This window comes from Alternaria infectoria (genome assembly GCF_024043175.1).
Source record: "Alternaria infectoria strain BMP 0036 chromosome Unknown scaffold_6, whole genome shotgun sequence".
Taxonomy (NCBI): Eukaryota; Fungi; Ascomycota; class Dothideomycetes; order Pleosporales; family Pleosporaceae; genus Alternaria; species Alternaria infectoria.
The window spans coordinates 207,718-228,773 of NW_026250695.1; the positions used below are offsets into that span (position 1 = coordinate 207,718).

Here is a 21,056-nt window from a genome sequence, read left to right on the forward strand (position 1 = left end):
TTCTAGCCACCCCTGCTGCGGGGGCTGTACAAGCTGACGTAGGAACACTCGTTTCTGGGGAAGTTACCACTCCCGTTGTTGCCCCCTGAAAACGAATCAACGCTGATAACATGGAAACCTGAAGCCCCAGAATCTCCCCTACCATCTGTCAAGCTCCCATCTCACTTCTGTCACAATTCCTTTGAGTGGCGGGAGTGTATGGCCGGTTGCTGATTCAGCCACATCCGCAACTACAACGTCAGAGAGCTCGAGTTCCAGTTCCTTCGCATCGCCATTGAGCTCTGGGAGGTTCTCACAAGATTTCTTCTTGGCTCCTGTGACAGCTCTGACCATAACATTCTGCTCATCTGCCGAGACTTCCTTCGCTTGCCTGGCTACAGCACAGGCCATCCCTGGGGAGGATGTGTTGGCTTCATGATAGCCGTCAGATGGACGACGAATCCGGAAGCCAGAAAAGACATAGCCACGCCTTTGCAACAAGCGGACAGCAACATCGCAAATGAACTCGGTCGGTAACCTCGCCTGCTCGCTGAGAAGCCAGGATACGTTACCAGAGTCCGCGTAAAAGTCGAGAACAAGCTCCCGGGCCTGGCTTTGTTTGGATGTGCCTTCATATAGTTCTGTCGTTGCTGCAGCCGGAAGCATACGCGAGATGTTGACGCTCAGGGTAGGTTGGCAGGCGATCTCACTGAAGAATGCGTACATTCCGTCGATGATTTGGTTCTTGGATGTAATGTCTTGTAGTTTCTCCGCTAGGACGTATAGTCGACATAGCTTCAGCCACTGGCCAGTACCTCTTGTGACTAGCTGATGTGTGTAAACCAGGTTGAGGTATAGGCGGAAGGTATCCGGGTCATCGTCTGGTAGTGCTAGCACATGCGCTTCAGTCCCTCGAAACTCCTGAGTAGTGGCGCACTTGAAGAGTTCGGATCTGGAGGTGAATAGCGTTTCATGGACGAAAGAGGTTGCTGCGTCCTGGCCCGTCCCCACACAAACTTTCAGTATCGGACTGTCAAAGCTGTGGTATGTCAGCAACGCGAGTCATCTCAGTACTTGCATACTCACGCTAGAACTTGGCTATCGCAAGCGCGTGTATCCATCGGGTTGGCATCTGCGTCACCAAGCTGCGTGCTCACTGATGATGCCGGTGACGAGGATCGGGTTGGTGGTTCACTAAATTCAAACCTGAATTCTGACATGATGACCTAACAAAAGCTGCTGTGTGCTTCTGCCTACTTTACTTTGGAATCGCATCTTCTCGAGCATTATAAAAGCTGTTGTTGAAGGATCATAGGAAACGAACAGCGCTTCGCCAGGATCAGGATTGTCTCAGTTACGTATCGACAATGCGCGCGCGTAACAACACCACGACGCTTATTTGGAAAACAAGACTTCGTTGCAGAAACAAAACAGAGTTGTGTGGAAAGCCTGGAAACGTGACCGAAATGTGCCTGGTAGCGGTTAGGCAGGGGTGAGGCGTAGCAATCTGAACCACTTGAAGCCACTGCAGCACATGTACATGCCATTGTAACGAGACTTCGAGTGCAGCATCTGCAAACGTATTTGAGGAATGTGTGATAGAGCTGTTCCGGTTCTGATGATCTATAATAAGCAAAAGTGGTCTGTAGAAGACAGACAAACCTTGGCCCCCAAGATGGCATGAAGCTACTATACAGGCGCAGTATCGATAACAGACACACTTGGATGACAATTGGTCATGAGCTTACTTGTGCTATTCGGTACTTGGTGCTCCTATTTCTTCTCCTCTTCCTTGGCCGGCGCCTCTCTCTTCTCCAGTATCTTGTCGACGATACCAAAGTCCACTGCCTCTTGCGCATCCATAAAGTAGTCGCGCTCCATGTACTTCTCAATCTCCTCCAGCGTCCTCTTCTTCGTAACGTGCGACTGGTATATCTTGTTCAGCTTGTCCCGTATCCTGAGGATCTCTTTGGCGTGGTCCGCGATATCGCTTGCCTTGCCACGGTATCCGCCACTCGGCTGGTGTATCATGACTCGTGCATGTGGTAATATGTATCGCTGCCCTTCGGCGCCACCTGCAAGCAGCAACGATCCCATGGAGGCTGCGATGCCCATGCATATTGTGCTGACCGGGCAGCGGATGTAGTTCATGGTATCGTAAATCGCAAGACCGGCGCTCACGCTGCCGCCGGGCGAGTTGATGTACATGGATATGGGTTTCTCGGGGTTGTCGGCTTCGAGGAAGAGGAGCTGGGCGACAGCGTTGGCGGACATGTAGTCGTCAACCTCGCCGTTCAGGCAGATGATGCGCTCTTGCAGGAGACGCGAGAAGATGTCGGAAGTTTTCCAGCCTCCACCCTATAAAGTCAGCTAGCTCTTGAATAGTAACGCTGCTGAGCTCACAGTAGTCTCCGTCACGTAGGGTATCGGCAGTGAGATGGCGCGCGGTGTTTGTTGGTCCTGCTGCTGAGGACTCCATTGCGGCTGGAAGCCGAATTGGCTTGATATTGAGCGCGTGCCATATCTGGCGAAGCTTTGTAGTGTTGATGGCCTTGTAGCCCGCCGTAATAGAGAAGCCATGATGGTGATGTCGGGGTAGCTCCTGCCTCCCCGCGTGAACGCAGCTCCGGCGCGCCAAGCCGGGGGTCCGATGCGATCGTTTGGCTCTTCCTGCGCAACACCCTCAACCCGCACGAACCACGCAGTCGCTCCCTGTCCCGCCTGATGCCAGGCAGATGGATCTGTCGCCCGACGTCATGCTTGAGCCCCACTAGACTCCCGGCGCGGGCTCAATGCCGCCAATCCTCCGCCCATATTCCCGGTCGTCTCTTGAAAGGCAGTGACCTTGGTCCTACGCGCGAAGATGCCCACCAAACGTTCCGCCTCCGCAAAGACGAGACAGCCAAAGAACTTCCACTTTCGCCATTACTCGATCCGGTAGCCTTAGAAGAAAGGTCTCGCTATGAACAGACGAAAGAGCGACGGAATTTTGCTGAATTCACGCCTTTCCAGAAGAAACTATGGGAGAATCCTTTCGGTATGCATAATGCTGTCCCTTGATGGCAATGCAAGACTAATTTCTCAGCCCATGCGTTGGCATCGCCAGTCCGTCAATGTCGCGCAACAATGATCTCCCTTCCCAGCGCTTTCCTGACCTCTCTCCACGCACGCCCGCATCCAACGACTAACGACCCGTGGCTCCTGCCTGTCTCTCTCACGACGGACAAGAAGCACCTCGGACCCCCACACCGTTTCCTTGGGACTCGTCGGGTTACTGTACAACTGGGCAAGAAGAAAGCCTGGGAAAAGGCTCTGAACTCGCGCATGGCCGAAAAGTTTGGCGGGCTAGGCTTGAAGAAGATGGTCTGGAGGGAGGACATGCCAGACTTCATACTGGACGTGATGCGCAAGACAGTAGAGAGTAAGCTCAGCTGGAACTTTGGATTCAGAGGTCGATTGATTCCAGTCGCGAGTCCCCGGACTGAAGACATTGAGTGCGTCGAAGACGTGTCTTCTGTCCTCATATTCCGATCGCTTCATAACCGTGGGGATGACATGCAAAAGCTGGCAGATTTGAACATGGCTGAGCTGGAAAAGTGGTCAGCCTACTTTACCAAGAGCTTTGAGGCGAAGCTGGATCCACATGCTACCCCAGAAGTCACTCACTCTTCACCACACTGGTATACTGGTCCTGTCATCGCATGTCTGCAACCTCGCCTGATGTTTCCGGAGCTCGAGTTTCATACCACCACTTGGCGAGGCAGAAAGGTTGCGGTCTACAGTTTGGTGGATCTACTTGGAGAGGACAAGGCGCAAGAACTGATAAAAGGCAGCAAGTACGCTGGTGAGAAATGTGTCGTGATGAAGAGAGCAAGACACAATGTGCCGGTTGAGATACTGCTCATGCAACTCCAAGCATACATAGCCCAACCAGGTCCTTGAGTTACCTCAAGCGCACTTTGGCTTTTGAATCAAAAACTTCTCAACCTGTCTTGGCCACTACTGTGATCACCTTTCCAAAGACTACCAAATCTGAGAGACCTCTGATCCACTTCAGGTGCTACCCCTCACTCCACTACTTGTTGACACCCTCACGCAATCTTCTCTCCCAGTCTGCCTTTCTCATACCGAACATGTGCTCATCCTTCATCTCACCATTCTTGTAAACATTGTCCCTCAGTACACCTTCGAGTACGTACCCATTCTTTTCAAAGCACCGCATGCTCGCCCCGTTGCCAGAGAACACCCCAGCGTAGAGTTTGGTCAATCGTTGGCCGTTGTTCTCGTAACTCTCAAAACTCCATGTTGTGAAGGCTTCCAGTGCCTCCGTGATATAACCTTTTCCCCAATACGTCTTTCCAACCCAGAAACCAACTTCTGCTGCATGTGCGTACACATCCGAGCCTAGTTTCAAACCGATGCCTCCTATTGCGAGTTCTGGCGCTGATCTCTCACAAATGACGAAGTGGTGTTGATATGGGAGTGCGAGGTTCGTGTTGATCCATGTCTCGGCGCTCGACTGTGTATATGGACTGGGAAAAGTTCCTCGCATGTACTTGGCGATGAGGGGGTCGTTGGCATGCAGAGAAGTCGACGGGGCATCTTCGAGACACATTGGACGGATTATTAGACGCTTGGTAGTCACTATGAATGATGGAACTGATGTGCCCGTTTGTGCTGGTGTTGTTTGTTCCGCCATTTTGGAGATGGATACACCGACGAGATGTGCAAATACAAGAGAAAAGAATTCAGATGGGCCAGTCGAGAGAGTCCGATATTTGTGTACTTTTAGTGCTTGGTTGCTTCACGGCCGTTGACTCATAGATACCCTTTGAGTGGAGTGACCATGATAAGGCCAGTCAGCATGAAGCAAACGCACCTTCCCTGCTGGGATATCGACCGGTTGCCTGAACTAGCGACACTCGCCCTTTTGATGAGTCAAGAACGATGCAAGCATATCGCCGTATTCAAAGGACGCGCAGAGACTTGCTGACTGTGAAGTACATCCTTGAACACGATGGTTCGGACTGACCAGGTGACATGTGAGAGGACGAGGCGTGACGTCGTGCATGTGGGCGGGCACTAGCGCAGCGCGCTAAAACGCGTCTGTCGCGTGGGCGGTCCAGCACTCGCAGTTCCTACGACGCTTGCCAACAGCGCCGTAATGTCGTCCTTCGGAGCAAAGTAAGCTGATCCAATTGAAGATATGTCGCACGTCTAACATCGTCCCAGAAAGGTTGTCAGAACGTATTCGCGACACACGAAGCGCCAACTCTACGATGAAGAACCGCCTACCAAACGAAGACGCGTCGAGACGACGATCGAAAGTACCGAAACGACGACCTTGACCCCGTTGGATAATCCTCCCACGATTGTCATTTCATCTCTCGAATGCGAGCGTGAAAGCTCCACCGCCCCTCCATCCAGCCCCAAAGACTCGCCCGCAGTCTTCTCAGACGAACCGCCTCGGTCTAGTCCACCATCGTCGCCAGCACCGCGCAGCTCCCCTCCACCCGTTCAAAAACGGCGACCAGTCTTCTCGATATTCAAGAAGCAACTCAAGCCGAGCACACCCGCCAAAGAACCCCTTACAGAACGGAGTCACAATGCGCAAAGCCCACCGAAGCCAGCACCGAAAAAGAAGCAGATGGTACAGATGCAGTTAGACCTGGCTTCAGAGACGCGCAAAACATGCAAGATATGTGGAATGCAGTACATACCGTCGAATGCCGAAGACGCGGCGCTGCACAAGAAGTATCATGCGATGAACCTTGGGGGTGTCGACTTCACCAAGCCAGTCGTGGAGCGCTTTAGGAAGAATCAGATATGGAGTGGTGATGGGAGCTTCATCGCTGTAGTTGGACGCAAGGATACATTGGCGATGCGCAACCGGGCGAGTGATGTTTTGAAGGTTGTGAACACAGAGCTTGCTGCTGTTCCCATATCAGACGACGAGCTTTGGGGACAGACGAGTCGGACAGCCCAGGCAGACGAAACAGAACGAACCACGCTTGTACCGAAACCACGGCCCTCGGCGAAGAACCCAGCCAACGTGGCACTCGTCGATCGATTCAAGATATATTTATACATTCGAGGGAATAAGTGTGTAGGAGCATGTTTGGCAGAGCGAATCTGGGAAGCCTATAAGGTGTTGGACCCCACCGGTTCGCCCGACCAGGAGCACGGAGATGCTGTCGCGCCCCATAGCTCTTCTATTTCTATCAGCACCGATTCAGATCCGGTGGCCTTGGGCATATCGCGTATATGGACATCGAATCAACATAGAAAGAAAGGCATCGCGACTAGGCTGCTGGATATCGCACGATCCGACTTCATCTATGGGCTGCACATTGAGAAAGCTCGAGTTGCTTTCAGCCAACCGACAGAGAGTGGAGGAAACTTGGCGCGCAAATGGTTTGACTGCCAGGCAGGGTGGCATGTGTATGTCGATTAGCGTACCGTGGAGATAGACCCTTACATAGATAGCCGCGGTAGGCCGCTGCAAGATGCCCACGCGTTTACTAAACAATGTAAAGAAGTGTCCAAATCCTGTAGCAGAAAGCGAATATTGAAGCGTGAGCTCTAGAACACACAGGGCCACAGAATTTGTTGGCGAAATTGTGCCAGATGGATAGCAAAGGTTCATTGGGCCGTCATGGTGTACGAGGTACGATGGTGGGGGCTGTTCGCTGTCCCGCGCCGGATCGCCAGCACCTGCATATCGGCGATGATCACGTCGCAGAGCCGACTATCAGCAACAGCATTTCTTGCGCGGCACCATCTCACCGCTTCTCTCGCGCCCCTTCCATGTACATAGAATAATGCATTGTTTTTAGCACCCACCATGTCGTCCGGAAACCCCTTCCGCCTTTCTCAAGCTCCCCGTCAGCCCGCGCCCGTCCCGCAGACATCCTTCATCAACACGGATAGCAGTGTGCTTGGATCGCGCAGGGAGGACAGCGACCATGGTATTCCCTCGCCTTGCCTTTCTGCGTCTGCTGGCATTCAAGGAGTAATTGTCTTACAGTGCTCGAAGATGCCGCCCCGCCCTCGACTGGCAAGACCAAGAAGTCTGTCCGCATACTCTCGCCCACTACCACGATTCCACCGCCCATCTTTGACGACTCAGATGCGACCTTGAACGAGCTCATGGCCCGGCGATCGAGCCAAGGTCGGCCTGCAAGCCCACCGCCACCCGTAACACCCGCCGGCTTTGTCAACAACTCTGTCACAGCGGGTGAAGCCAATGCCCAAGTTGTCGGGAAAGACGCCATGGCAATAGCGGACGCGTCCCCAAACCCGAGACCAACCTTCGGCGAGCCTCTGGCGATGCAATCGCCGGGTAACGTACCAGCGAATCCATTCTCGAGAACACTGGCTTCGTTAGAACCCCAAGATAAGGAGAGCGAGGAGGAGCGGACGAACACGGGAAGACCGATGCTAGGCAACAGCAGAGCTTCCTTGGACGTAGAGAGCTTCAAGAATCTGCTCCTGACCGGAAAGGCTACTCCGCGACCATCCGGCCCGCCTCAGCAGTCTACGAGCGCATCACAACCCGTCGCAGGCGCGCAATTTGAGACCAGTAGTAGCACGGATACCTCCTCAGTCTCACGGCAATCGCTATTCGAGCCCATACAAGAATCCCACGCTGATTCACCACGTACATCGGTCGATATGGCCGACTCGGAAGAGGACGAGAGCATGGGGCTAGTCTCCGAGGTGAAGAAGGGCAAGAAGAAGCCCCCACCTGCTCCCAAGCATCGACACGGAAAGCTCGTTACGCAGAGACAGCCACAGACAGTGTCTTTTGAGAGCTTTGCAGCGACAGAGCCAGCACCACCGCCGGCTATTAGACGAACAGACAGTTCGGATACAAACAAGCCGCTCCCTCCAACTCCCGTTGCTGCGCCGCAGTCATCCCATATCAGCACGCAAGATACCACCCCGCTACAATCCCAACCAACCCCACCAGCACAAGACCTGCCTTCACCGCCTTCGGAAGGCACAAATAGACAAAAGAAGGCACCTCCGCCCGTGCCATTGGCCCGTAGGCAGAGTCAGCTCAAGACGACGACGACAACAGGCAATAGATCGCGGAGCAGTTCAAACCTTACGATATCATCTCAGCACTCGGTTGACCCCATACAAAGCCCAGTTCCAACTAACGTCGACCCGTTTGGAGCAAAGTCACCACCACGTCCTCCACCTTCACGACACGGCGCACGACTCGCGACCCTAGGCAACTCAAGCGCGAACTCTTCCAGCACCGAACTGCCACAGCGTTCAAGTTCGGGTCGAACGCCGAGATCCGTTCCAGAACCCCCTTCATCCCGCCGGAGCACTCTAGAATCCCAACCTTCGTCACCCGCGCCGAGTGTGCACCGCGCCTCATCCATATCGTCCAATCGCAATACCCAGCGAAATGTATCTGGAGAAAGCACTGGAAGCAACATGCCGCCACCTCCGCCTCCACCAAGACGCCGATCAAATCGCTCAAGCCTTGATCAGCAAAGACCTCAGATACCCTCTTCGTCCCCCACAGAAAGCCGACGGACGAGCACGGAGTACCGCCGTACAAGCACAGAGCACAGACGGACGAGCGTAGCCAGCGAAAGCTCATTGAGAAGGGAATACGCGCCTGCAGACGAGAAAGGTGGGAACGAATATGCTTTATACTCGCCAATGGAAGAGAGCGAGAAGAAGCTAGGTCTCGATGAAAACATGGCTGGTGGGAAGGAGGGCGAGGGAAGGAGCGATTCGAGTAACATCCTCGACGATATGGAAAAGTTCCAACGCGAGATCGACGAGTTGAGGACGAAGTATAAACAAACGGGATAGTACTTCGTTTGAGTGGTCATCCAGTGGGAGGAACGAGCGATATATATTAGCATGATGCACTCTCTAATTGGGGGATTCTTACTATCATTAGAAGATATCGCAGCCCATATTTATGCTTGTTCACTGTTTTCGCTCTCCCCGCCCTTGATACGTCTTTCTGTTGATATTCATGTGCACTCCATCAGAACCGTACTCAGTCTCATCATGCCTTCATTCTAGCCAGTATTAACGATCCACATGAACGTACTATTCGTCTCCGATAGGATATTCAACACTGCCCTTCCCTGTGCCCGAAATCAACCACAAGGAGCACTCTGATAGGCAAACAGGGCGTCATTGACTCTCGAGCAACAAGGTACCAACTCAGTCATCCGTGGTAGCTCGAGGAGTGGAAGCCAAGCGCAGTGCGAGAGCTACTTCACAAGGCATAGTCATCAAAGCAAGCAGGGTACGGAAGCAAGAGTAATGACGATGTCAGTATTTTTATTAGACTCGTGGAAGGCTATGAACATGCAATACCATGGGGCAGCTTTTCGACGAAGGATGACACCCCGTGCCGATGATAAGCCGCCAATACATTAATACCAAATCATGAATGGGGGTATCTGGGTCTTGAGAGAATGATCAAGACAATAAGAGAGAGCCCCATGGATACCAGGCCTTGCACTATCGGCTTCGACTGAGAACGCGACGTGTAGCGCGACACCCCTGCTCAATATAGCACGTGGACCTTGTGTGAACGGGCCTAGGCCATGATAGCCAGGGCTGCAGCACCCATGGCGACGAGCGAGCCCATACCAACGACAGGCGTTGCGAGAGCAGCGCCAGCGGTTTCGACGGCAGTGGTTGTGGGCTCACCAGGGCGACCTGAGGACGAGGGAGGCACAGTCGTAGTAGTAGCACTGGAAGGCTCGTCATCGGGGACATTGGTGGTGGGAACTGGTCGTCCTGGGGGAGGCAGGATAACGCTAGTAGTGGTAGGTACAGGCGCTCCGCCGTCCTGAGTAGAGGATACAGCCGACAAAGCGGGAGTCGAGGAGACAGCCGACATAGCGGGGGTAGAGGAGACATCTGACAGAGCGGGGACTGGCTCAGACGACGGCTTGCCGGGCTCGGGGACGCACTGGGTGACAGTAACAGTCACGGTGGCAGCGGGAGCGCAGACAGCTGCAAGAGATGTTAGATCGTGTGACTAATGCCATGTAGAGGTATTCAAGCAGCTTTGCAGCTAAGCCTGAAGCATGTACTCACGGTCAGTGGCGACGACAGCCAGCGCAAGCGCAGCGACAGCGAAGATCTTGTAGCCGAACATGTTGATAGCGGTAATCTGATTGGTGGTGGGGATGAATTGAAGTATGTTCGTGTTGGATTGATGCAGCTGCAGAGATGATGGAGCTTTGGGGTGAGTGTCGTGAGAGAAGCAGAAGACACGGAGGTGGACACAGAAAAGTTGTTTATATGACGTGCGAGCAGCGTTTGCAGTCACGGCGGAAATTAGCTCCGGCGGCAGGCGACAAGCAGAGGACGGATTGGCAGGAGCGAAAGTGAAGGTGAAGGCGCGATTGTGGGGCGAGAGCGTGCGTCGTTGTTGTGCTCTGCGCGTGCCCAGGAAGGCACCTTCGTGGCACCACCTCGCCCATACAGACCATGGGCGCCGTGGCGCAGATGCGACTAGCCTTCTCAGCGATTTTGATCATGTACGACGGAAAGATGCTAGAAATGTGACTATAGACAAGCACAGGATGGTGACGTAGGCAGGTGGCCGACAATGAGGTTGCAGGATGGGGTGTGTTTGCTCTTTCTCCTTTGGGACGGCATCGACGACCCAGCAGAGGTTGCGATTGGCAACCCGGACGACGTTTGTTGTGGCTCGCATCGCAAAGGGAGGAACAATTCGCGCACATTGGGAATTGAAAGTATGCGCGAGGTCAAGAACGATACTTAGGTGTAACGTACTAACGATGTCTCTTCAAAGGGTATATTAAAGGGAGACATACAGGAAACAGAGAACGAGCAGAGGTTTGCAGACGTAAACTTCGATCCAATCAGTTAATGTATCATCTGCATGCTGGAGGATGTGAACTCGAGAATCTGGAAGGTACCTTCCCGTCAACTTCCCAACTTCAGTCTGGATGCGGATTGGCAGCGACCCCGAATATCACATTGAAAGCTGACTTCCGACGCGACATGAACGCTGCTGATGGTGTGTGCTGCGCTTGGGTATGGTACTCGATCAATGATCGAATGCCTTCACCTACGATGTTGTCTGATGCCACAGGTAACGCACGTGACTTTCTGAGCACAACGCCATTGCAAAGAGGAGAGAAATTACGATTCGGAAGACAAATGGGCGACAATGGGAACAAGCTGCGACTTTGGAAAGCGATGCAAGCATCAAGAATAAAAAAGATGACAGGCCCAACGCGAGTTCCTACTCTTCCGATCTTACCTTGCGCGCGAGAGTTTGTAACTGTGGTAGCGAAGTCAAGGTTCGCTCGAACTTGACTGTCTTGTAACGTCTGGGACACGATTGTTGCGGAACGAAATGGACTAAGCTTCATTACGATCAACCTAGTTTTCATCCTTCCATCCACATCCGGGCATCAAGACATTTGGTCGAGTGCTCTTTGGAAGATGATTTTGCTGTAAACGGGAGAATAATCCAGCTAGCTGGCTACGTTGGACAAAGACGCGTGGGGATCCGTACTCCGACTCGTCGCGCAAGAGTAACCTCCGAGTGGCAGTTATTGTCGCGAGGCTGCTGCAACTTTATCGCTGTGCCGCATGCTGGATTACATTCCCATGAGCGGAGAAATGGCCGATGTTTTCTGCCTATTGGATGTTCCTGGAAACTCAATGCAGTCGCAAACGTACAGAGCCGTGGTTCGACTGGATCTCTACGGAAGACGGCCGATGCTAGCAGTGCCTACACAGTAAGTTTCCTCCGCTTCGATATGATGGGCCAACGCTAAACGTGGCTGCACCTCGTGTAGCCCTGTTCGGGCATTACCCAGCTTCTTGTGAAGTCCAGATGCGTGCCGTCTTTTCCATCCTGCATCCTATCCTGCGGGCGTAGGAGTAGAACTCCAGAGAGCAAACTGTCGCCACGTTGTTGCTGTTACGTCGGACGTCGGAATCCGAGCTTATTGCGCGGCCCAATACGAGGTGCATACGATGCTGCTTACTTGCTTATGCTGTGCTTTGAGAATATTCGCAATGGTCATTGGCTTCGTAGGAAGCGAGGTTAGTAGCTTGGACGGGCGGTGTCGTAGCGTGTAGTGAGCTGTAAGGCCCAGATGTTTACACGCGCCCATGTATGCGGTGCTGCTCAGAGGAGGTAAGAAGCAACGTTCCGCTGGACCCTTTTTGGCCTGACGCTATTTACCCAAATTATCCGCACGCCTGGAGCAGTCTGCTCACCTGCATATGGTGCCCTTGCATTGCTGCCAGAAGGGATGGCACTGCAGACAGCGGCAATGTGCGGGACGAGAGTATTGCGACAGAAAACAACCTTGGAGCGGTTTGAAATGGTCTATTAAAGAATACCGCAATCCGAGCCACACAAAACATGGATCGAGATAAAGTGGGTGTGCGACGTTGAACACTCCTCACCGCATCTGCCTTTAGCTAGCCACTGCTCACATAACGCACAGCGCAGTGCAGACCGCTCGTGCAAGCGAACGCATTCCTAGAAGGCCCAGAGGCAGCTGCTGATGAAATGGAGATGCAGCATGCTTAACCCCGAAATTGGGGCTGTGCTGCCGATCTTAACATGAAATTGATCGCGAGCTCCACGCCAGAGAATATCTCGCGACGTTGCAAACCCGCGCTTGAACGACGGTTCAGGCGCTCGCATGAGAACGGTCGTTGGTATCGATATGAAATGCGGGTGTGATGGGCCTGGATGGATCTATTGCGCATTTTCTGATTTTGAACCGAAGATCTCGAGAGGGTTCTCTCCGATGTGCTATCAGCCAGTTGTTTCGAAGAGGCTTGCTACACGCCAGCCCACCGTATACATGGCAAGCTAATGCAGCAGATCGAGCGCACCCGCGTCAACTTGACCTCAAGTAGAATCCCAGCACCGTGTAGGATACGGACAAGAAGGAACGAGCGCTTTGAGGAGGGGTTTGGGATTGATGACATCTGATTGGTCTGGCGGAGTATCGCCGAGACATGCATGCAAGCGAGTTCAACCGGCGACCGTGCATTAGGGCCCGCGGGGCGTCATACAGAAGCTCCATACCCAGGTGTTGTGTAATTTGATAGTCATATTTGTACTCCTGGGGTTGAATCGCTCAGACCTTCCAAATTGAGGATGGAAAGATTGCCTGGTTCATGACACCAGGCAGCATTGTGAGCCGTAGCAGATTGGCGTGCGCGCCACGGCTACCGCGCGCATGCGAAACACCCGTATTGCTTCTCTGTGGAATGAAGTTGAACGTTCTGGAACTAGAAATACTCAGTCTTGAGGCCAACTTGGTACATGCGGTGGCGTCTGCGTTTCATGTAGACTTGGTGAATGACGATAGAGCTGCCAAACGGCAAACAGGCAAGGAGATTGAAGGGCAATCTGACATGGGGCTGTCGGACGACGTATACGCTCCACTTGCCGCATTGGAGTGGGGTGGGACATCGAACACCATGTTCGGTTCAACTCGCCTTGCCCAATGATGTCAATGGAAGGCATGCAGGAAAGTTGAAGAGGCTGCGGAAGTTTGAGTAGTCAGTCAGCTACTGACTTGCGGGAACACAGCGCTGCTGTGGGACGAAGCGTGTTCAGGATACCGCGAAGGATACCGTAGCCGGCTCGGATGCAAGATCATGCAGCTAGGTACGCGCTGATCTCAAGCCGTGTGCACCCACTCAGGATTCCTATCCATGTAGTTATGGGTAGGCATAGAGCGGAATGTACGCAACGTCACTGTGACCTGCGTTTGACGCGCAGCGTTGTACTAGTAGGTGTAGCAATGTGGAGCCCGACACACTTCACAGCGATCTCAAAGTATTGGGTTGTTCCTCAAAGGATAACGTTCACCTGGACTGGTCAGAAAAGGAGTTGGTCAACCGTGTGATGTGAGCACGTAGCGGGGTACCATTACCATGGTCAACCCACAGCCCTGCAGTACACGACGTGAATTCCAATGATGTCAAACACCATTCGGCTCAGAGCGCGCGGAGCTCAGCTGGAAGGGATGCAGACCTCATGCACCTGAATGTGGCCGCTGTACGCTTTTCGGGCTGCCTGTTGGCTCCCTTGTTGCACGGAAAGCCGTGTGGATGCACGGCAGACGGAGATATTTCATCTCAGATCTGAATCTGAAGCCTAGCAAGGACGCAGGGATCATCGGGCTTTGACTGGCTGATACTTTGACAGGCCGGCACTAGAGGCCCCGGCGATCTGGCAGTGGGCACTTGCGGCGGGGCAGGAGCGATAGAAGGAAGAACCAATGCCGTGTGACGTCGGCGGACGGCCGGAGCTTAGGACAATGCCATAGTGACAAATACTCGAAACACAAACAATAAGGGTCAATTTCCCATGTTGCCAATAGTGGCATTGACCTCTAAACAACGATGGAGCTGCACTGGCCGTGGTATTGACAGAGCACCGTCCCTTCCTCTGGCGCATGGCTTCCCGCTGGTACAAAAGCCGTAGTAAGGAGCTGTCAGCAGAGGGATAAGTCGTGGACCAGCGAGTCGGCGACATGTTTGTATCGAGAGATCGGCGCGCACGTCCTGGACGCGGCCAGCGAAGCCCTCAGGGCGCTTCAGGGCTCCGAGTTTGCGTGGGAGATGCGATCAGATCGGAGCTATTCCCGATATGGCCTTCGCGTATCTCAGGTTTTCTTTGCTTGAACAGGGCTTCCTTGTTCCTGAGCTCAAGCGATCGGCTGCCATGAGATGTGTGCAGCACTGTGAAACCAGCGGTTTTGACCTTGTCGCATGGCGGGAGATAGGGCTGTGTGAAGCTCAGTCTTGTTGTTTGGGGGGGTAGCCATGGCGTTGGGTAGTTGACGGTTATTCGTCGCGAAGTTTTCCGTTCGAGTGTAAGCGCAGGATTAGGCTCGCTCCAGCACCGTCTGGGCAGGAGACGGGAACAAGCCAACGGTAGCCCGACGGCTGCGTCTCCATAGCGCCGACCACCTAACGAGAGCATGTGCGTTCGCGTTTGGTTGAGCAGTATGCGGAAGCCGCTGCGCTGCCGCGATCGCGATTGATTTACGCACAATAGCCGGCGCACGTCTGGCTGAGCGTCCCCGGTTCAGCCAAAATAGCAGGCTGTTAGTAATTGGGAATTGGCAGCAGTAGTCAGGTACGCTGTAAACGTCGCCAACGTAAGAGCCATTGAGCCAGAACGACCACGTTAGTCAGCCCAGCGACAACGAGGCCTAATCCGGGGCAGCTAGAAACTGGCACAGCTGTGGTATGATGTTGATGCGATGCAGGTGGGCTCTTCCCCGTCGTCGACCACACACACGCGTCTCGTTTATCGGCGGGAAGTGCCACAGAGATGCTAGCGCCCTCGATCGCCAGTTGGCCAAGCCGCGGGCGTGGTGTTGTCCTGATGCTGGGCTGGCTTGCGGGTGCCGAGGGTAATATGCAGCTATTGAGCCTGGCACAGAGCTAAGCCGAACCTTCTCCCCTACTCCACACACGTCGCCGACTGGCCGTCAGAGCACGCCGGACATGCTGCCGCTGCGGCCCAGTGGTGCCATTGGCTGCATGTCGCTCGCAGGCGCTGCGGGGACTGCTGGGAACTGCTGGCTTCTGGCGTGCTACCCTGCCGCTGCCTGTGGTTAATTGTGTGGTCAAATTCCAGAAGACCGCAATTGCTTCTTCCCTTGTGGCTATAACATATGCTAGGCAAGCCCTCGACGTAACGCACCCGTCCTGCTCCCAATCCGCTGCCTGCTGCTTCACCCCCCCAAGCCACGTCGCGACGATCGATCTCGTGTGCAAGCGTCGATGCACAAACGGTTTACCAGCATCGAAATACCCAGTCTTCGTCCGCTAGGCTCCGCCACTTGAGCATCCTGGCCTGCCCTCCCCCGGCCCGCAACAGAGATTTGTGCGCATTGCAGCCACTCACACGCCCCTCAGCCCTCGATCGCTGCCACCCCCAGCGCCAGTTCCCACTTGCACTCCCATCTTCTGCCGCTTTGGGACACGCGGCCAACTTTGGCCGTTGCTTCTGTGCCTCACGTCACTTGTCGCGTATCTGAATCTAGCTGGGTGCTGTCCGAACCCTGTCGTCGCGGTACGTGAGCGTCTTTCTAGCTCCGTTGTTTTTCGGCCCATCTTTAGGCCTGCTCCGCCCAGCACATCCGCACCCGCGTGGACAGTCGCCACTTTTCCCCTCTCCGTTTACATACTTTGCCCGCCCGCTCCTCGCACTTTCTCCTTCTTCCATTATTCTTCACAGTCGAAGTCGTTGCTAGACGTACCCCTCGAACTGTACCAATCAGCCTTCCGTTGTTGTGCTGACATCGCTATCTGTCAGCTACCCCACCCTCGCCCACACACACACTTCGCCACACCGCACGTTGACTCCCATCTGCTGCTTGGACCTCGCCATGCCTGCCGAACGTCGAACCTTCACCTCGGCCAGACCGGTCAAGACCGAGCGCACTCATGAAGAGAACCAGGAGCGGTTAGTCGTCTCTACTTACTCCGCACGCAACCAATTCTGATGCCCAACAGTGCCTACATCGCTGCCTCGCGCCGCAGTGACCGCAGCCTGGAGGCTCGCATTGAGTCTGCTCGTAGAGCTTCTGAGATTCACAAGAAGCGCACGGGCCGTGCTCTTCGCGTGACCGAGCAGGATGTTATCAATGAGGAGATGTACGAAGAGGAGGATGATGATCTGCCTACCCAGTACCAGCGCCTCAACGCTCATCTTCAAACCACTTCGGTCATGTTCAACAAGAAGCTCCATGACTACATTGCGACCCAGCATGGCGTCAGGAACATGTTCATGTCCCAGTACCAGAACCAAGGCGCGGCGTTCCAGCAGTATGGTCCGCAGTATCCGGCCAATGGCGCTCAATTTGCACAGCCGAACAACTGGCTGAACCCGTCAATGCTCCCGCCTCAGCAGTTCGCCCCCGCGTCTCCACAGGGTTTCCAGCAAGCGCAATCCTTCAGCCCGACCACCGCTCAGCCGCAACAGGGATACAGACAGTCACCTTACCAGATTCCTCAACGCACTCACTCTCACCAGCGCGCTCTTTCTATTCAACTGCCCCAGGGCGCATCGCACTTTGACCCATCAGCTCAGCCGGCGAGTGCAGGTCTCACGACGCCACAGACTGAGCTCAACCGAAGACTGTCTTTACCGCCGCAAGCTTTTCAACAGCAAAACCAGACAGTAGAGCGACAAACGCGTCCTTCGTTATCGCGTTCGCCTACTACCCATTCGCTCCAGCACCGTCAGTCATCTTCGCCACAGAGCGCTTCGCCCAACGCAGCTTCCGTGCATGAGGCCGCACCTGTGCAGAGTGATCCTAATTCGCCTTCCTCCTATTCTTACAGCCCTACGAACTACCCATACAGCTCGCAGGCGCTCAACACCAATCCTTTGACTCTGTCTATGCCACCCGAGTCTCAGCAGTTCCTTGGATCTGTCCTGGATCAGAACGACCCACGCACTGCAGTCTTCATGGCAGGCAGCGATAACCTTCCTCAGCCTTTTGCTCCGACCTACACCTACAACCCCAACAAGGTTGGTCGGACAGCTAACGCCAGTAGCATGTCTGAGCATGCTAGTGGCTCGGCTCAAACATTGTCATCTGGTCTAAACTTGAAGACTGAGCCTGTTTCTGGTACCACGTCGCCGTCGGTACCCAGTGCTATTTCTGATGGCTTTTATTCCAACGATTCGTTTTTGACGCCTGGTACTGGTGAATACAGTGCCTTTTTCGATTTCCCTGGCGGCGATTTCCAACAGTCGTTTGACGACCAATCCGCCAATGACCACGACAATGGTAACAGCCTCGTCAACTGGGATTAGGTATCATTTTCGCCATTTTTATCTTGTTTTTTTGTCTTTGTGGACCAAGGTCCTTTGTACGATCCTTCTAGGATCCTGTCCGTCTAAGCTCTTCGATACTTTGCTACGTCTTTGGGTAACGGTTCTGGTTTCACACGCACATGATACCTTTTGTACAGTGTCGTTTACGAGGTTACGACTGAAGGCGTTGCAAGGAGTCTTCCTGTCGGTGAAGAGAAGACCCACACATAGGATGCAACAACCATCCTTCTTCAGGCGCTTGAGGGTGTTGTTGCCCATATAGCGATCTCCTCTCCCAGTAATCCTTCGATTTGAAGTGTTCCTGTATAATATATAATTGTAACGGTCATTTTCCGTATGCAATAGTCCTTCCGATCTCCGGTAACCTCATGTGCAAGTGATGCTTATCACAACATCTATGCTGCCACTCGCGGCCCAAACTGCTATTACGAGAGCCCAATGGTGTCCTGGCTCGCGGACCGTTGCTTGATCAGGTCTTCAGGGTTCAGTACCCCGAACTGGGGATGATACACAACCAGGGAGGGTTAGGCCTTCCAACTTGTACTTCCTACTCGGTAGTAAGCGGCTGGGCCCGTCGTAGGGAGCGTAGCATGCACTAGTTCCGGAGTGCGGTTGCGCGCACCTCTTCTGCTACGTAACAAATCACCTTCTTGTGAGCGATGAGTTCACATGGGTGCGTCTAGACTTATCAAACTCATCCGTGGATGATGGAGGTGGCCCTGCTGGGCTGGCTCACGTGATGCTACTGCAGCCGCGCTAGCGTCGTGAACAGTACCAATGGACACTGCCGTCCTCCGATCTTCCAACAGATCCATACCGCTTCCACGGCATACCCAGCCTAGCTGGTCTGCACCGCTGTCTATGTTCGGTTCCTGTTTCCTCTGCATCGAGATCCCTGTGCCGTCGGGACGTTCTAACGGCTTTCTGCATCAGTCGCGTCGTCCTACTGCGGTTGCTTGTGAAACGCAGCACCCTGAGCGTGAGTCTGGTTCCTGCATCTGTGCATCTAGCTAGTGATGGAACCCTCCATCTGCCGGCCATACGAATAACATAGTCCGATCCCTGATGTCGAGTCATCCATGGTCCATTTGTCGCGTTCCCCGAGCAGGCTCTTGTATTGTACCCTGGTACATGCGGCTGGCTGGACCCGAAAACATCAGGGACTGTGCCCAGAATCGAGGCCGGTATCGCAGTCCGATCGCGTCCGACATTTTGGAGAGACAGTAGGATTCGCATATGGCTCATGCATCGAGCCAGATGAAGATGGCTAAAGACCGATTGTTCAGACATGTTGCCGACCGCACATAGCCCCGGAGGTCATGCATCCCTCCAAAAGTGCACGCAACCTTATGATTGGCAAACGACATCATAAGGAATTACTAAGACGGTGTGGCACTGCAAACCTTTGTATTACCTATTGGATGCCTGGGAATACGAGGTCGGTCGAGCGTTGCGACACTGGGTACGCTTCTTCAGTGTCGAGTTACTCGAGTCCATTGGCTCGCAACAACACCATGCCTAGAGAAGTGACTGTATCAATTCATTCAGTCTCAACAACAGTGCGCTGGGTCACTTCGTCATTCGCGAATTTCTTCCTTCGCCTTCTGTACTACCAGCGGTGATCGCTGCGCTGCAGTGTCATGTTGCTATCCGTCCGTCGTTTACCCTCCCGTGATTCCTTTCTTGGGTTAGACTCAAGATATCAGCGGATCGTTGCACTGGCAATTTAAATGCATACACCAGCTACCTCGTATGCGGGCTGCTATACATCGACCGAAGCCATTATGGCCTATCGAAGCGGTGCATGCCTTTCTCAGAGGCAGCCGCTACTCCAAACTCTCGCAGTCAAGAGACGGAGCCCAACACGTTCAGCATCAAGCGCATAGAAGTCATGATTTTCAAACTAGCCGTCTTCATCGTAGACGTTGTCATCATTCAAAGAATCGGATACCATCGATACAAGCATGATGCCGTGCTGCATGCCCATAGTGGAGCTAACCGAGTATTTCACTGCGGCCGTACGGCTGTAGCAGTATCGTGTCATGATATTGTCACGGTGGAACGTAGATCATCACATATAAGGTCATTGTCTCCAGTCAATCGAGGCTCAAGCCGTCCAGCTGTAGTTGTCAGTTCGACACATCCTCTCGTTATTTCCCCTCAACACTCGTTTCTTCCTTCACCTCTTGGAACAGGTGTGTCTTGCGACTCACATAACAACCATGAAGCTCAGTACCTTCACTCCGTTCGCGGCTTTCCTGACGCTCACTGCAGCTGAGCGGGTGCCCTGTAAGTCTCCCCATAGGATCTGCTGTCGGATCTACACGCTTTTTCCGTCAACGTACCAAGCATCACGCTCTCTGAAATATAGGTACGTGAGTTAATCTTCTGGAATAGTAAACTTCCCACAGCATGTACGGCCTCGGCAGTATGCACCGCCACCGCCATATTCTCCTCCCTACCCAAGTTCAAGCAGCACCGGCGGAAGTGCGTCGTCCACCTTCTCCAGCGGCACCGGCGTCTCGCTGTCTACTTGGACGCCTCCCGTTCCAACGTCTTCGTCGACTGCAAATTCTACAACGCCAGGACCCTCTACAGTCGTCTACACTAGTGTCGTGGTTATCACATCAGTTATTGTCCCCTCGACATCGTGAGTTATGATCGATCCTGGTGACATTTTCTCGTTAATCTAATCCATTGCTCAGTGAGACTGTCTCTGGAGATACGTCGACCGAAGCTACAGCGAGCAGCTGGGGCAGCAGCTCTTCTTCCATAAGCATCCCTCTTTCGACTGGACCTCAGTCTTCCGGAACAGGGTACTACCCAACTTTGCCGCCACATGAGTCTTCCGCACCTTATGGCAACAGTACTAGTACAGCTTCATCTACTTGGGGTACGGGTACCGCGCCAGGATCTTCAATGCCATCTTTGACCTCCACTGCCAGTAGCAACTCCACTGGACCCAGAAGCTCATACATTCCACGCCCATCGACAACTACAGAAAGCCCGAGCACCAATGTAACTGTCATTACGTCCGTCATCACCTCCACCATTGCCATTACCACATCCGTTCCATACCCTTCCAATGGTACTATCACGGAGACGAACACTGGGCCCACGGCAACATCCAGTGGAAACGGAACTATTTCTCAGACTCCGTCGTCGTCGGGCTACTACGGTCCACCTGGTAACGCCACCAGCAGCGGTA

At 53.7% G+C, this 21,056-nt stretch overlaps 7 protein-coding genes across 7 annotated transcripts; 3 read left to right on the forward strand and 4 right to left on the reverse strand.

Moving 5' to 3' along the window:
- Nucleotides 1-138: 138 nt before the first annotated feature.
- On the reverse strand, nt 139-1,199 carry J4E92_004363 (uncharacterized protein; the record flags this gene model as incomplete). Its single annotated transcript, XM_051495753.1, has 2 exons — nt 139-1,018; nt 1,066-1,199. The coding sequence occupies 2 exons, from the start codon at nt 1,197-1,199 to the stop codon at nt 139-141; spliced, it is 1,014 nt and encodes a 337-aa protein (XP_051353593.1).
- A 553-nt stretch (nt 1,200-1,752) lies between these two features.
- J4E92_004364 (uncharacterized protein) lies at nt 1,753-2,559 on the reverse strand (the record flags this gene model as incomplete). The annotated part of the gene is made up of 2 exons (XM_051495754.1): nt 1,753-2,337; nt 2,383-2,559. 2 exons carry the CDS (start codon nt 2,557-2,559, stop codon nt 1,753-1,755), a joined length of 762 nt encoding a protein of 253 aa, XP_051353594.1.
- A 546-nt stretch (nt 2,560-3,105) lies between these two features.
- On the forward strand, nt 3,106-3,921 carry J4E92_004365 (uncharacterized protein; the record flags this gene model as incomplete). The annotated part of the gene is made up of 1 exon (XM_051495755.1): nt 3,106-3,921. One exon carries the CDS (start codon nt 3,106-3,108, stop codon nt 3,919-3,921), a length of 816 nt encoding a protein of 271 aa, XP_051353595.1.
- Nucleotides 3,922-4,054: 133 nt separating this feature from the next.
- Nucleotides 4,055-4,678, reverse strand: J4E92_004366 (uncharacterized protein; the record flags this gene model as incomplete). The annotated part of the gene is made up of 1 exon (XM_051495756.1): nt 4,055-4,678. The coding sequence occupies one exon, from the start codon at nt 4,676-4,678 to the stop codon at nt 4,055-4,057; it is 624 nt and encodes a 207-aa protein (XP_051353596.1).
- Nucleotides 4,679-5,143: 465 nt separating this feature from the next.
- J4E92_004367 (uncharacterized protein) lies at nt 5,144-8,817 on the forward strand (the record flags this gene model as incomplete). The annotated part of the gene is made up of 3 exons (XM_051495757.1): nt 5,144-5,163; nt 5,212-6,239; nt 7,007-8,817. 3 exons carry the CDS (start codon nt 5,144-5,146, stop codon nt 8,815-8,817), a joined length of 2,859 nt encoding a protein of 952 aa, XP_051353597.1.
- Nucleotides 8,818-9,562: 745 nt separating this feature from the next.
- On the reverse strand, nt 9,563-10,019 carry J4E92_004368 (uncharacterized protein; the record flags this gene model as incomplete). Its single annotated transcript, XM_051495758.1, has 2 exons — nt 9,563-9,940; nt 10,011-10,019. The coding sequence occupies 2 exons, from the start codon at nt 10,017-10,019 to the stop codon at nt 9,563-9,565; spliced, it is 387 nt and encodes a 128-aa protein (XP_051353598.1).
- A 6,372-nt stretch (nt 10,020-16,391) lies between these two features.
- J4E92_004369 (uncharacterized protein) lies at nt 16,392-17,827 on the forward strand (the record flags this gene model as incomplete). Its single annotated transcript, XM_051495759.1, has 2 exons — nt 16,392-16,468; nt 16,519-17,827. The coding sequence occupies 2 exons, from the start codon at nt 16,392-16,394 to the stop codon at nt 17,825-17,827; spliced, it is 1,386 nt and encodes a 461-aa protein (XP_051353599.1).
- Nucleotides 17,828-21,056: the final 3,229 nt, after the last annotated feature.